This window comes from Callorhinus ursinus, unplaced genomic scaffold, assembly GCF_003265705.2.
Source record: "Callorhinus ursinus isolate GAN/ISIS: 27379988/994484 unplaced genomic scaffold, GSC_fseal_2.0 scaffold45, whole genome shotgun sequence".
In the NCBI taxonomy this organism is placed as follows: domain Eukaryota; kingdom Metazoa; phylum Chordata; class Mammalia; order Carnivora; family Otariidae; genus Callorhinus; species Callorhinus ursinus.
The window spans coordinates 12,091,868-12,107,112 of NW_027397107.1; the positions used below are offsets into that span (position 1 = coordinate 12,091,868).

At 49.2% G+C, this 15,245-nt stretch overlaps 1 protein-coding gene across 1 annotated transcript in view; it reads right to left on the reverse strand.

Annotated features, from left to right (window-relative positions):
* RGMA (repulsive guidance molecule BMP co-receptor a) overlaps positions 1-12,362 on the reverse strand; it is a 44,647-nt gene extending 32,285 nt beyond the window's left edge. The window contains exon 1 of the mRNA XM_025892988.2: positions 12,016-12,362. Coding sequence (XP_025748773.2) covers positions 12,016-12,029 — 14 coding nt within the window. The 5' untranslated portion in view covers positions 12,030-12,362. The remainder of the gene's footprint in view (positions 1-12,015) is intronic.
* Positions 12,363-15,245: the final 2,883 nt, after the last annotated feature.

Here is a 15,245-nt window from a genome sequence, read left to right on the forward strand (position 1 = left end):
AACCTGAGTTCTGATCTATATGTCCAGGGTGTGAGCAGGGTTCTCCTACTGTAAAATGCATAGGTTGCAACTTGGAAAAACTAAAGCTGTTTTTCTCATCATAGTAACTTTCTTTCTTTCTTTTTCTTTCTTCTTCCTTCCTTTCTTTTTCTTTCTTTCCTTCCTTTCTTTCCTTCCTTTCTTTCTTTCTTCTTTCTTTCTTTCTTTCTTTCTTTCTTTCTTTCTTTCTTTCTTTCTTTCTTTCTTTCTTCCTTCCTTCCTTCCTTCCTTCCTTCCTTCCTTCCTTCCTTCCTTCCTTCCTTCCTTTTCTTTCTTTCTTTTAAAAGATTTTATTTATTTATTTGAGAGAGAGAGAGAGAGCATGAGCGGGGGGGGGGGGTGCAGAGGGAGAGGGAGAAGCAGGCTTCCAGCTGAGCAGAAAGCCTGACGCAGGGCTCGATCCCAGGACCCTGGGATCGTGACCTGAGCCGAAGGCAGACGCTGAGCCACCCAGGTGCCCCTTCATCACAATAACTTTCAAGGCTTTATAGACTTTGACCATATCATCTTTTTTGCTTCATCTTTCACACTGAAGAACAAAGCAGTCCAGCTTCTCAGGCAAGTCCTTTACCTGGGTGCTGACTTTACTTACTTTTCTATATAGTACTGAGGTATTTTTCTCTGGGGGAATGGGTATAGCCTGGGGAGAATCCTATTTTAGGCTTAGCTCCCAAAGCAGTTTCTGAAAGCATTTTGGCACTTTCTGAACACACATGGTCCTGCACGGCCGTTAGGAAACAAACATTTTTGCAAAGACCCCCAGGATCCCCTTTTGGGCTGTAAACAGGCTGGATGGAGTCCATTTTGTTTTATCATTTGGATGCGGTGCTCCTAAATGCATTAACTGAGGCTTGCCCCTGTTATAGCTGCAATGTGCATTTTCTTGCTAACTCATAAGCGTGCCCTGCGGTCATCCGCCATTTGTCTGCCCTCCGTCTCCAGACCCTTCATTTCATCTGCAGGCCTGGAAGCATCTGAGCATTCGCTCCTTCAGATGATCTATGGACATTGAAACTAAGCCTGGGAGCACCGGTGATCCTTGGGGATCCCCACTGTTTATAATTCTTCATCCAGCAAAGTACCTGTTTATCCTATCTTTTGTTTCCTGTCTCTAAGGACAGTTCCAACCCGTGGCGTTTCCCCGCACATTCTGGAGCAATTTACTATTTCGAGTGACCCTTGGGGTGGAACTTTCTCAGAAGGAATTTTGAAAGTCTAAACATAATTCATCCCTGGGTTTCTCCCTCGTCTCCAGGCCTGTTTCTACCTCCTCCAAGAATACTAATAGATTCCTCTGGTTTCATGTTCTCTTTTCAGAAAGTGTGTTGTGCTTGGTCCAGTTAATTGGGACTTCCAAATGTGCTTGGTGATATTACTTCTTAGTATACAGTCCATAGAGAGGCTATTAAGCGTGACCCTTCCTAGATGGGGGGGCTCCTTTTGTGGGCAGGGGGTCCCAGGGTGTATGCCCTTGGGTGCAGGTCCAGTGCGGAAGATCAGTGCCCATTCTGCCCACCAGGACGTGGCTGCCATCTTTAATTACCCCTGCTCCCTTCCCTCTAGATGGTGGGGGGGCTAGGGGGCTATAGAATTTCCCTCACCTGTTTGTTTCCATGGTGATTGAGGAGAGGGCCTCTCCCTTCCTCTCTTCGTCCAAAGCATTTGTGAGTCTTGTCCTTACTCTGGCACGAAGGACCCCTTCCTTGTAGACTTCAGAAAGCCTTTGGCCTATCTTGTCTTCTCAGCTCTTGCCGTAGGTTTCCTTTGTCCTGTGTGTACACTGTTCCTTCCCTCACCATGAGGGATGCTTATTTTTAGTAATTAAAACGTGGAGATTTTATTCCAATATTTTAGTGGTGTTTTGAAACACAGAGTCCCCTGGCATTCCAATAGCTCTCTTTTTTTTTTTTTTTAAAGATTTTATTTATTTATTTGAGAGAGAGAATGAGATAGAGAGAGAGCATGAGAGGGGAAAGGGTCAGAGGGAGAAGCAGACTTCCCGCTGAGCAGGGAGCCCGATGTGGGACTCGATCCCGGGACTCCAGGATCATGACCTGAGCCGAAGGCAGTCGCTTAACCAACTGAGCCACCCAGGCGCCCTCCAATAGCTCTCTTAAGAAACTGAAGACGTATCCCACTTTTTCTTTGAATTCTTTCATATGGATTTAAGACACATTAGCAGATTTTATTTGCTCTTGGGCATGGCTTTAAATGGATGTGATCAGACCAGTAACACTGTTTTGTCCCCGCAGAAGACAGATTCTTCCTATTTATTTATTGTGTTTCTGTTTTACTCATTCAACGAGTGCTCACCGTGTACTGGGGTACTCACTCTGAATGGGGGCTTTGGGGGTTCTCAGAAGGGCAGCAGTCAGTCCTGGCCCCTCCTGGCAGCCCAGGGGAGCAGTCAGATGTGGAGACAAATGATTTCCACACCACGTGCTCAGTACTCTGAGATGGGTGTTCATGTGGTGTCTCGGGAGCCCCGCGTTTACTCCCCTTGGTCGTTACTGCAAATCCACTTGGGACTCTACAAAACTCGTTAGTCTCTCAGAGTTGGGGTGTGGTGGGGAGTCTCTGTCAGTAACTTCTTTAACAAATGGGACCATTCATGGTGAAGACTGGTGACATCTACATTCCATCAGCCTCACGGTCTGGAACACGTTCCATCAAATTTTCACCTGTTGGGACACTACATCAGACTGCCCCCTGGGTTAACATTCCTGCTCATGAGTCTGCTTTCAGGAGCAGAGGCTGGAGACTTTCAGAGCCTGGTGAACTGGCTGGGCTTGGTACATCAGTATGGAGTGGGCCCTCACCCCCCACCCCCTGCAGAACCTCCCAGAAACATACCCCTGATGGTAGGCATGGACATTTTCACTGTGCTGGGAAGATATAAAAGGGATTTTGTAAAAAAAAAAAAAAAAAAAGAAAATGCTAGAAGGACAATTTTCTTCTTCTTCTTTTTTTAAAGTGTTCCATGATTCATTGCGTATAACACCCAGCACTCCATGCAATACATGCCCTCCTTAATACCCATTACCGGGCTAACCCATCCCCCTACCCCCCTCCCCTTTAAAACCCTCAGTTTGTTTCCCAGAGTCCATATAGAAGGACAGTTTTCTGGGCTTTCCATGTCCTTCGTTCCAGCATCAAATTTATCTTAAAAAAATTGAAAGAGTAATATATGCACATGTTAAAAAAATCAACTTCCTGTCAAGTGAGTTATTGCCTCCCTAGAGGCAATAACTATTAACAGTTTCATGTGCATCTTTCTAGATGTTTCCATGGGCATATAAGCACATATAAAAAAGCAATCAATCTAGCTCGTTAGCTATCATTTCTCCCCAAATGATTAGCAACCTTCTGACTGCTCCCTCCCAGTAGGTATTTCCCATTTTATTTTATTTTATTTTATTTTTTTTTTTAAGATTTTATTTATTTATTTGAGAGAAAGAATGAGAGAGAGAGAGCACATGAGAGGGGAGAGGGTCAGAGGGAGAAGCAGACTCCCTGCCGAGCAGGGAGCCTGATACGGGACTCGATCCCGGGACTCCAGGATCATGACCTGAGCCGAAGGCAGTGGCTTAACCAACTGAGCCACCCAGGCGCCCGGTATTTCCCATTTTAGCTTTCCTTTCGGTTAAACATTCCCGTGAACTCTTCCATCATGGAAGGGGCTAAGCAGTCAGAGAAGAACTGAGCTCACCAGTGAAAGGGGATTTGCAGATGTATGGACAGACAGACCTCATCCTTTGCTCTAACTGGACTTCGTTCCCGTTTAAAGATGCTGATTCTGTCCCCTCTCGTCTGGAAGCTAGACAGCTCACAGGTACCCCCACTAACACTGCAGAAGGTGGGTAACCTGCCCGAGGTCACCTGGCTGGCTTGGTGGCAGAGCGGAGCTTGGGTGACTCCTAGCTGTCATGCCACCTCTGATGAGTTCCCCAACTCCTTCCCAGGCAAGAGATGTCAGGGCTCCCCTCTGTCTCTACTACACCTGCTTCACCTTATGTGTTCATCCCCTTGCCCAGACTCCCTCTGTGTTCCAATCCTACTCAGGCTGGGTTGGAGCCCTCCTGATCACGGGCTAACACTTTCTGGGGTTGCATGTCCATGGTATTTGGAGCTGAGCACCCCCTTCCGCCTTTTCTCACCTCTCCTTCTTGACTTCTGAGGTTCGCAGTAAACTCTTGGAGGTGCCAACACTTTTTCTTTCGATGCTTTTCGCCTCTCTCCCTCTGGGGATGACAAACTAGTATATAATTGGAAGTTTCGTATATGAAAGTCTCCCCTCCCCTCACTTTCCTCTTGAGCCTCAGGACTGTGATGCTGGAGCAGACCTACCATCTGGTCTACAGCTTGCAAATTCTTCTGCCTACAGAAGGATAGCATTTGTGCAGTGCTTAGCGGTCAGTGTGGTAACTGAGACCTTCTAGATATTGCAGTGCATCTGGGGAGAGAGAGAAAGGCCTAGGATTTGGGGCGGCTCTGCCTTGAGCTGGGAGGCCCCTTCGTGGTCTGTCCTGTCTCTGGATCCTCAGCTTTGCAATCTGCAGAATCATGGCCTGGCTGCCCCTGGAGGGGTCTGCCAGCTCCGTGCTCTAGCATCTCTAGGGATCCTATAACTAACTGGCCTTGCCCGCACTTGACTCCAAGGAGCCATTCTGGGGCCTCATCTGTAACATTTCTGGGTTCCCCAAGTAAAAATGTGTCCGAGCAAGTAGGAAATGTTATTTGAAGAGTGACTTTTTTTTATGTTTGAGTGTCACCATGAAATTCTTCAGCAGTAATCCTCAGCAATACCCCTGTATGCCTGAAACCATGCCTCAAAAACACTGAGTAACCTCTTTTTTTTAAAAGATTTATTTTATTTGAGAGAGTGAGAGAGAGCGAGCAAATGGCGGGAGGGGCAGAGGGAGAGAATCTTAAGCAGACTCCCCACTGAGCACAGAGCCCCACATGGGGCTCGATCCCACAACGCTGAGATCATGACCTGAGCTGGAACAAAGAGTCGGACGCTTAACTGACTGAGCCACCCAGGTGCCCCAGTAACCTCTTGTTTTAAAGAAACTTTTGGATACCCATACCAAGACACACCAGGTTCCTGTAATGGAGAACAGACCACCCAGTGTTTACTTCTCCCCATTCCAGTAAGTACTGGGGAGAAGAACCAGCTTGGAACCATTTATCCACCAAATGGCAACTGTTTGAACTGACAGTGAGTCTGTCTCTCTCTCTCTCAACCGGCAGAAGGCTGGAGGATTTGGATTAATGAACAATTTGGTGCCAAGCACAAATACCATAGACATTTAGCAATAGAAACAGATAACCAAGTTATTCATCAAATTCAAAACTGTTTAGAATGGCTAATGCAAAGCTGAAATAAAGAAGATCGCTGGCTGATGGGAGGTGGGGAAAAGAGCCAATGCAGAAACATGAACAAATGTGTCCCTTTACGTGACATCCTCCTCCAGCATTGTTTTCTTCTTTTACATTTGTTGGAGGCTTCGCTTTGATATGAGAGAGTCAACACCGCTTGCCAGCTGAGGATGTGCGGTCTGAACATGGGCTCCTTAAATCTCAATGATCTCATCTGTAAAGTGGGGATATACTCTAGCTCCCTCCGAGGGTTATTACAGAGATTAGACGTGTTAACACAATACAGACCACTGAGAACAGATGCTTGGCACAGAGTGAGTGTTGGTAAGTAGCTGACAATATTAGTTTTATATCACGGACAAGAACCATCGCTTGGCTTTGACCAGAGTGTCTATTGTGCGCCCGATTCTGCTAGAGCCTTTGTCTGTGTGGAAACTGGGGGGAGATCTGCAGAATTCCCCAAGGATGCCAGGATATCCTTGACTCCTGGGTGGGTTCTAAGTGCATCACCAGTGACATTCAAGTTCTGTTGAGCAACCACAATACAGCAGAGTTTCCCACGTTAACTGTCGAGTTGTCTCGTCTGTGTCATGGGACAACTGTCTTCATTTCATAAATGAGGACACTGAAACTCTGGAAGATTAAGTGACTTGTCCAAGGTCACTAGGAAGATCAGAGTAGGAAGAGCCTCAGACCCAGACCTTGGGATGCCAAGTTCAGTGTTTCTCTCCCCAGCTGCTTCCCAGCTTTTTCACCTGGGGTTTACTTTTTTCTGTTAGTCCAATAATATGCTCCATTTGTATAATAGTGGGTTATGTGTTAGAAATGAGAATATGGGGGCGGGGCACCTGGCTGGTTCAGCTGGTAGAGCATGTGACTCTTGATCTCAGGGTTGTGAGTTCAAGCCTCACGTTGGGAGTGGAGCCTACCTTAAAAACCCAAAAAGAATGCAAGAAAGGAGAATATGTTTAGAGATATGCTGCTTTCCAGAAATAAACACAAATTTAAACATGTTTTAAGAAAAGAACAACTTCCCTGAACAATCTCCCCCAGCCCCTTAAGACTTAGGGAAGTCAAAGTAGTTATAGAATTCCTTTTCTTTCTTTAGGAGACTAAATGGTATTTTTAGGTCAAGTTTTCATAGAGTGTTTACTTGGATGTAGCCTCTGAACGACAAGGTAAATATTACACAACAAGATGTTTAGGTAAACCTATCTAGAGTATCAATTCATTGCAGTCCCTTCAGACCATAAGCCATCCAGACACTGTCTCAAATTCTAAGCCAGGTGGGCTTCTGCCCCTAGAGATTGGTCACTGACCCGGAAAGGGAAGGCTTGGGTGCCATCTTGGCTTGGGTTTCCTTTGTCCTCATTGACTCTTGGCCCAGGCTCAAGGGAGGCAATACATTTCTAACTAGGCCTGAGGTCTGGAGCTTCTGCCAGTAGCATCCATTTACTCATAAAGAAATCAGACACTTGGGAGTTTAGGCATCTCAGCAGAGAGAAAAAAAAAAAAACAACAAGCTAACACCCTCACAGCCAAGAAAATGGTGGCATCTGGCTTTTCTTTACCATATGCTCTTGAGATACTTAAAGATACAAAGCCCAGTGTGCTTCTGGATAGTAAGGTAAGCATTTTGAAATCAGTCTCCTGAAATGTGAATATCAGACTGTTTTAGCTGCACTGAAGGGTGTGAGACAACATAAATGAATGTCCCATGAGTCCCTTGTTCTGGTGCAAAATGAGCTGCCAAACTTAGCAGGGAGGGGTTACCAGCAGGTCTGGACCTGTGAGGGGGTGCTGTCGTGAACCTCATAGTGTCTACAGGTAAGCCTGGTCTCTAAGCTCTACATTTCTCATTGCTTTGCCTCTCTTGCATAAATGGAACCCCATCTGAGAAAATGCAGTGGTGTTAAAAAAATCTATTTATTATTTATACTCTACCTCTTTCCATGCTGGATATTAAATTAAATGTAAAGGAAAGTGTATTATACACCCAAATTTCCAAACAAACATTAATTCTTATTGTTTCCAAAGTACCAGTTCTTTTGAGGAAACCCTACAGTGTTTACGATTCTGTGAATGAGATATGCATTTACACGTGTTCTTCTGTTAGGAATCTGTCAAATTAAGTGGAGCCCGGGGTGCCGGGTGGCGAGCCATAGTTCAATGGTGAGCCACAGGGGAAACTGAAATAGAGAAATTTATTATTCACAGAACCTAGAGGAAGAGCAGGGCACATCTCAAGGGGCCAGGTGGGGCGGAGCCAGTGGAGAGTGCACAGAGAGGCAGGAAGGGGACTCAAGCCTTCATTAGGGGGCATGGGTAGAGCGTTTGCGGGTTTCTGTGCTAAGGCCAGATTGGTCCATTCAAACCAAAAGAGTGGGCTTTTGGTGAGCCCCACGGGGGATTTTTCTAAGGGGTGCATCAGGGCACAGCCCTGGGAGGTGGGGGAGACTTTATCACAGAGGTCGTTGGGGAAGTCATTAGGACTTACATCTGCTTGGGACTCTGTGGCTGCTGTCTAGGGCATGCACTTGCTCGGGGGGGGGCGGGGGGGGCTATGATCAATTTAAGACCCGCCCCCCCCCAGGCTATGTGGCCAAACGAAAGGGTTGCAGAGGCAGCAACACCAGAGTAGCTTCAACTCGCAGCAGTCCAAGGGATATATTCTTATGAAAGCAGTCTGTTCTCCAGGATGCCAGGGTCAGAAGCTGAAAGTGCACACTGGCAGCGAATTTCAAAGTCACTTTTGTCCAGCAGATGATTTCTGAGCAAGCCTCTTGGGGAGCCGAGTAATGCGGCATCCCGGCCGGTGGTAACCAGAAACATCTTATGATCACAAAAGAGGATCAGGCTTTGATAGAGGGGAGAAACCTTTGTGGAAGCACCTGGAACAACGAGGTATCCTGGTTTTTAAGTAGCTAACCAGCTGGGAACAGACACACCATGGCACAGATGAATGAAATATATACAAGACTAACAGGAGACTGAACTCTGAAGTTGAGTGTTTGTGTTGTGGCCGCCAAGGCTTATAACACGAACGTTTATGACGCCATAATTGTGAATCTTGGTGTGTTTGTGTGTTTCCACCTAAGCTCGTTTCAAAAAGTCATCCATCAAGAGGAAAGTCCTCAGAGCTCCTAAAGAGGATGAAAAATGTTTGCGTCCATCTTCAGAAGAACAGTGTATGAAGAATAAAGGGATGATACTGAGGTTCTTATTGAGGACTTGGCCAGAATATCTCGGTTCACAAGGGCAGAAGAGCTGAGCATTATCAGGAAACAGGACAAATTGTTGCTATCAGCCAGGCAAGCTGCTTCAAAGACCTTGAGTAGGAGAGTCCCCAAAGATGGAAAAAGAAAACATAAGTAACGGCCATGAAGGATGGTAACCACTAAACAATGCCTCACAGATACAAATCAATAAGTTTTAGGGCATTTTTACTCATATCTGCTGATCTCTGCTCTGCCTTGTGGAGGCCGCAGAATCTATAGGAACTGGCCTTGATTTACCAGATAGCTGAAAGAATCTTTTGTTTTCAACTTTTTGCCAGATTTTTCAGACTCTGGCAAATCTAGTATCTTGATTCCAGAAAGTTCCTCATCTTGTAGTGTTGCTTTAAACAAACAACTGAAAAACCAGAAGTAAACGCAACCGGTCGCTTTGTTATTTTTTCCTGCATAAACAGTGTTTGCTACACTTTTCTTCACCTTAGTAATCTGGATACAATAATTTTATAAGTCAAGTAAGTACAGAGGGCATTTTTATATTCATCAAGTAGCAGCGACTTGAAATTTTTTAAGTGAGGCTATAAAAGATATTTGCATTTACTCCGTTACAAAATTTCTGCCCAAGTTTCAAAATGTCTTCTTCTTACCGCCCTTAGAATTAGAACAAGTTTCACCCATCAGCAGGCATTCTTGCCTCCTGACCCCTAGACTCTAAAACGATGCTGCGTTTTCTATTCATAGGGTCACACCTGGTTAAGAAACTGGGCATCCTTTCAAAAGATGTTTATTTGTCGCCAAGGAAACTGACTTCTGCCTGACCTTGGATGCATGCACACTTGGGTAAGGCAGTCCTAGTTTATCCACTGCCCTGTTCATTGCTCCTTCATAGCTCTGTTCTGTGAAAAGAAGGGAGGCTGACATTGAACTATCATTCAGTCAAAATAAGAAAAACAGGAGTCTGTCCTTTGAATGGGGCTGGATACCAGACAGGTGGGAGAGCCTGGAGCCTCCCTTCTTCAGGGTAAATATATGTTAAGTCTGGACCTCAGTTTCTTTAGAGAAATGGAAATGCCAGCACCTTTAGAGAAATGGAAATGCCAGTATCAGGGAAGCGATGGCTTGAAAGACTTCCTGTCCCAATGTCAGAGATGCTCAGTACCTGTTCGTTTTATTTTGCATCTCCTCATCTAAGAATTCCCGTATTTGGCCCCATGTGGGGAGGCCGAAGGGCCAAGTCAAGGGTCCTATAAAATAGGAGCTTCTCCCAGCTCTGTTCTGTGTTACTATGCACACTAGGGAACAGTGGTCATGCCTTGTAAGGGGTTTCTTAGCGAAAGTCAGAGAAGCCCTCCTTGAATAAGAGGCCAGGTTACTGCAAGACCCTTTTGGTCACAAATCTGGTTATTAAATAAACACCTGCAAAGGAAGAGACAGCATGGGGGAGGCAGAGACGCCCCTGCGTCCCCCCCATGCCACATGTCTATTTGGAATGTAAGCACTGGTCTGTCACGGGGGCGGGGGGGGGGAGGTAGGAGCAGAGCTATTGTGAAAAGGGATCTGGGGCCTCCTTCCCCAGCACCACAGGAAAGAGGATTTCAAGGTGGCAAGGGTCTTTACCATAAGGGCACCACCATGCTGCTCTCCAAGGAACCAAGGTATCCTTTAGAATAGGGAGAACTCAGCTCATTGCTAGTATCATCCGGCCTGGAAGGTGGCAGCAAAAACCAGCCACAGAGAATGTGGAGCCCGCCTGGATGTGTGGGTGCCCCACCCAGAGCCTTTGTCCGCTGGGCTTGTCACCCAGCAAAGTCAGCCCCATCGTTCACTGGAGATCATATCCCTTATAAAGGGGGCTTGCTTGTCACCCGCTGTGGCAGTGGAACATCAGGAAACTCTTTGTTGCGTTTAAAAAAAATACCATTTTGGTATACTCTCCCGTCCCTGCGCAGATCAGCGGGAGGCCCTTTCCCACTTGTCCTTCAGCTGCCCTTCCCCGCCAATCTCTTTCCTAGGGGTCATGGCTCAAGATCTGCCTGAAAAATCCCCTCTCTATGATGCACTGGAGAAGACAGCAGTCTCTGTCCCCCTTCCCCCGCAAAAGATGTTCGAATGACGGGTATCCACTTATTGGCAGGTAACAGTGTATGTTTTTGCCGGCGGACCCTAAAGCCAGATCGGAGGTGACGGATCTCTTCGAGGTGACAGCCTGCCCTGCAGTACAACCTGTAATTCTGTCCCTTGAGCTTGGCGTGCTGAACTGGGGGTGTCGGGACGCCCCAGCTCAGCCCGACTATAGATACACGCATAACTACTCTTCCCTGGAGGGCTCATCCCGCCTCTCTCTACCTGGCGCTGGAGTCTCCTACTTCGAGAACACCCAACTTCGTTGCCTAAAAGGAACCCGCAGCTTGCAATCTCCGCTAGATGGCGCGATTTCCCCTGCTCCGTCCGCGAGACGCCCGATTTATAAAAATAAATACAATCCAACGCCTTCCGAAACCACACCACATAATAGCAACTCGCAGGCTCCCATTAAAAATCGCAATCTGGGGGAATTGATTCGGCCTCCGAGCAGATCTAATGCAATTACATTAACAGGATGCAATCAAGAATTGCAACCGAGCGTCCCTTACCCCCCGTCGGCCCTCCCCCTAAATACACCTGTACCCCTGCTTCAGCTAGTTCCCTGGCATGAGCCACCGCTCCACCCGGGCGCGGAATCGTCTCTGTGCCCCGCCCGCCGGGCCCACCCGTCCACTTAGGAACGCCGGGGCCACTCGGGCCCCTTAGCACTGAACCCAAGTCCCGCACCTTCCTGCGCGCTGGTGCTCCCCGTTCAAAGGACCGCTCGGACCCGAGCCCGCACCGTGCAGCACCGACGCCCCCGGGGGCAGGCGCTTGTCCCGCGGCTCTGCAGCTGGCCTAGGCAGCCAGGCGCGGGGCAGAAGGAGGGGACCCGGGTGAGTCGCGCCAATGGGGGTTCACGGCGGGACAGCCCTCTTTCCGGCTCCGTCCCAGGCTGCGCGGGCTGCCCGGTGCGGCTGCCAGCGAGGGAGAAAGGGAGCTCCCAGCCCGCACACAGTGGAAGAGACGCTCGCCAGGTCTGTCCAAGCACGCGCGCTGCCGGCTGCCCGGGGAGAGCATTTTAGGAAAAAAAGAGCAAATACTAAACCACAAAAACTTTACTGCTGCCAAGAGCTAAAGCGATCGAGGCGCAGCAAAGCTCCAAATCTGGGCAAGACCGGAGCAAGATGAGACGCGGGGATGGGGAGGAGCAGAGCAGTGCCGTGGCCCCCGCAAGTGCGGGTGGCGTCTCGGGGATGTCAGAGCCGGGTCCGCCCCGCTCCCGGCCCGCGCTTACCTTGGCGGCTGCATGAGCCCCTGCGGCCCGCGGGGGGTGGCGCTGGCGGGGCTGCGGGCGGAGAGGGGGTGCCGGGGCGCCGCTCGTCGGCCCCGGGGCAAGGTGGGAGGGGCTCGGCAGGCGCTGGTCCCCGCCGCCCCGGCCGGCTCAGCAGCGGCCCGGGGCACGCCGCCTGCTCCCGGGCTGCATGCCCGCGAGCGCCTGGAGGAGCCGGCCCGGGAGCCCACGGCTAGTGCTTCCCCAGCCCAGCGGCTTGGGCGGCGCAGCCCGCGCTCGGGAGACAACTGCGAAGTCGGGCTGCTCGGGCCAGCCCCCTCCCTCGCCCGGCCCCCGCCCGGCCCCCGCCCGCCGCCGCCGAGCGCGTTGCGAGGTTCGTTTGCGCGCTAGGGGAGGGGGCGGGCCAGGCGCCCCGGGCGCGGGCGGGGGGCGAGCGCAGGCGGGGCTGGCGGGGAGGGGACGCGAAAGGAGGTGGGGGAGCGGGCTCGGATGGCCCCGCCCCGCCGCAGCCGCACCCTCCGGCACCCGCACCGGTTGATTGGGGGGTTGCGGGGGGTCTGGGTGCGCGCGCGGTGAAGTCACGACTTGCCGAAATGCACCCGTAAGGGGGGCGCGGGCCGCAAGTGCGGCGACCCTCGAGGCGCCTCCAACTTTCCAAATTTCCCGCTGGGATGCAGGGGAGGGTACGTTTTCCACCTTCAGTTCTGTGCTGGTCAAGGGGGAGTTACTCTCAGGTTTCGGGAATAGACAGTCAACATCCAGAAGAAACGCTTCTGCTCTCTGCGGAGACGCACCTTTGTTCTATTGAGATGTTAGTTTTTCTAAAGATTTTTCTTTAAAAAAATTGATACGCATGCATTAAATGCGTACTACACGAATACGTTCTTGTGTACAATTCTACACAACTCAGGCGTATCTAGAATAAAAAGAAGACCGTGTCACATCCCCTCCCCATTGCAGCAGCTCCCCAGAGGTAACCTCGGGTCAGAGTGTGATCCTCTGCGGTTCTTTCCAGAACCTGGCTTTTACGTGCAAGCGCACAGACTGCAAGTGGATTCTCACGGGCTTTTCAAAAGAATGTTTGACCACGCAGCACAGGCACACACTGGCGAGGACAGCGGTAAATCCCCGGAGGCTTCCGGAGTCCAGGGAGAGACCCTTGCTGTACAACAGCAAAGAGCCCCCCAGTCGCCATGTGCAAATCTGAAACCCAGCTGGGGCATGAAGTCAGCCTAAACACACAGCTCACGCCCAAATTAGCATTGCACGGTTAGAGAGATTTGCCAGTGCTCTTTAGACAGGGTTATGACCTTCCCGTTCTTACTGAAAACAAACTGTCTTGGATTTTGATATGATGAGAACTTGGCTTTGCAAAATGAAAAGGTATCATCCACATTAAAACACGATCGTTATTTATGCTTGTGGTCTTGAGGGATGTGGTTTTAACTCAATATTCTGCGTTTTATTGGCCAAATGTATTGAAATAATCTATGGTGGGGATGTAAATAAAATCCATGTGATTTAGCAGGAAGGGATTAGGTATTGGGATGGCCAGTTTCTATAATTAGCTCTGACCTTGGGCAAGACATTTTGCTCTGCTGGGCCTCAGTTTCTTTAGGTATAGAGGAGTTATACTGTGTGTGTGTGTGTGTGTGCGCGCGCGTGTGTGTCCAGACCTAATAGTCAGTGAATAACTAATCTCTCCCCACATTCATATTTCAGTTCAACTCCAATATCTCTTCTTTAGGGAATGGCTCTCCCAGCACCCCGTGCTTTTCCTGACAAGCCCTGATCTCACTTTGCAGTTATGTATTCCTTAGGCTGACCTTTCCATAAGTGTAGGTCTCTCCCACCAGACTATAAGCACCATGAGGGCAGGTCCTCATTGGATCCCCAGTGTCTGGCACATAATAGGCACGCTACAAGGATCTCTGAATGACTATCACCCAGATGGTGGATCTCTTACTGCTCTTCCAAATCGCTTGGCGTTGGCAAAAGATCTGTTAAGTGGAAACATCTTGTTTTAAAATGAAGCCTTTGGAAAGCACCCAGCAGGGTTTTCCCATCTTGGGGGACCAACAGCTCACTGTCTCGAGAAAGGACAGACAATTCTTAGCTCAACCACAGGCTGTGGAGACAGCCAACAGTTACTTGATGAGCATAGGCTCCCATGGAGAAGACAACGAATATTGATGCTGCTCATTAAGTACTTGATTAAGTTGGAACCATGCACAGGTAGTTGCAACACACATATGAGTGCTCAGAGTTAAATGAGGCCGTGGGGTGTGTTTAGGGTGCAAGTTAACAAACGTACATGCTTTCAACCAACAATCTAAAAACATTCCTAATAGAAAGCTCCAGGGAATGCTTGTCTTTCTTTACTGCAGAGGCCCTGAATTCCTTAAAAATAGGAACAGGAAATAGGCTAACCTGGGTTCAAGTGTTAAAAAAAAAAAAAGTAAGGCCATGAAGAAACAAGGGGTGGGGGAAGTGAATGTCTAACGCAGTGCAAGAGTCATGTCTGTATTAGTTTCTCTCTTGTCTCACATGCAGAGTTGCCAAGGGAGAGGTCAAAATCTGGCCTTGCATTTGTATAGGAAAATGGGGGAGCTGGGGCTCCCACCCTGTCTTGGCCACTGTTTCCTTCTCTCTCTCTCTCTCTCTCTCTCTCTCTTTTGGCTCAGGGATATGTGCAGTGGCTGGATCCCCCTCCATGCCCCTTCTGGAAGCCCTGACTTTATGGGGAGAACTTTCGCCTGCCGAGAAGGGCACAGTGTCAGTGGGGCTGCTGGGCTCGAGCCGGGTGGAAGGAGGCCCCGTGCCCAGTGCAGGGAAAGCGGGTGCGACCAAGGTGTGGGGCAATTTGCTGTCTTGGCTACTTCAAATTAGGGGTGGCGCCTGTGGGCCGAGCGGGCACCCTCAGAAGGTGGATTCCCAATGAAACTGATGGAGGAAGTCTTCTGAGCTGGCAAAATAACACGAAGCGAATTGACAGGACTCTTCACTCAGGGCTGGCATTGGGGGCTGTCCCTTTGGATGGGGGGGTCACCCCGTTATGGGTTCCTGGGTAAACACGGGTTCAAAAGTAAAAGGGCAGCTTAGAGGAGAAGCAGGTCAGAAGCTCTCGTAGGGGGAGGGACTGACTGTCCCACACTTGGCCTCAGTGAGACGCCAGGAGGGAATGGGTGCTGGAGACTTGTTTGTTTTGCACAGACTGGAAGAAGCTGTGCAGG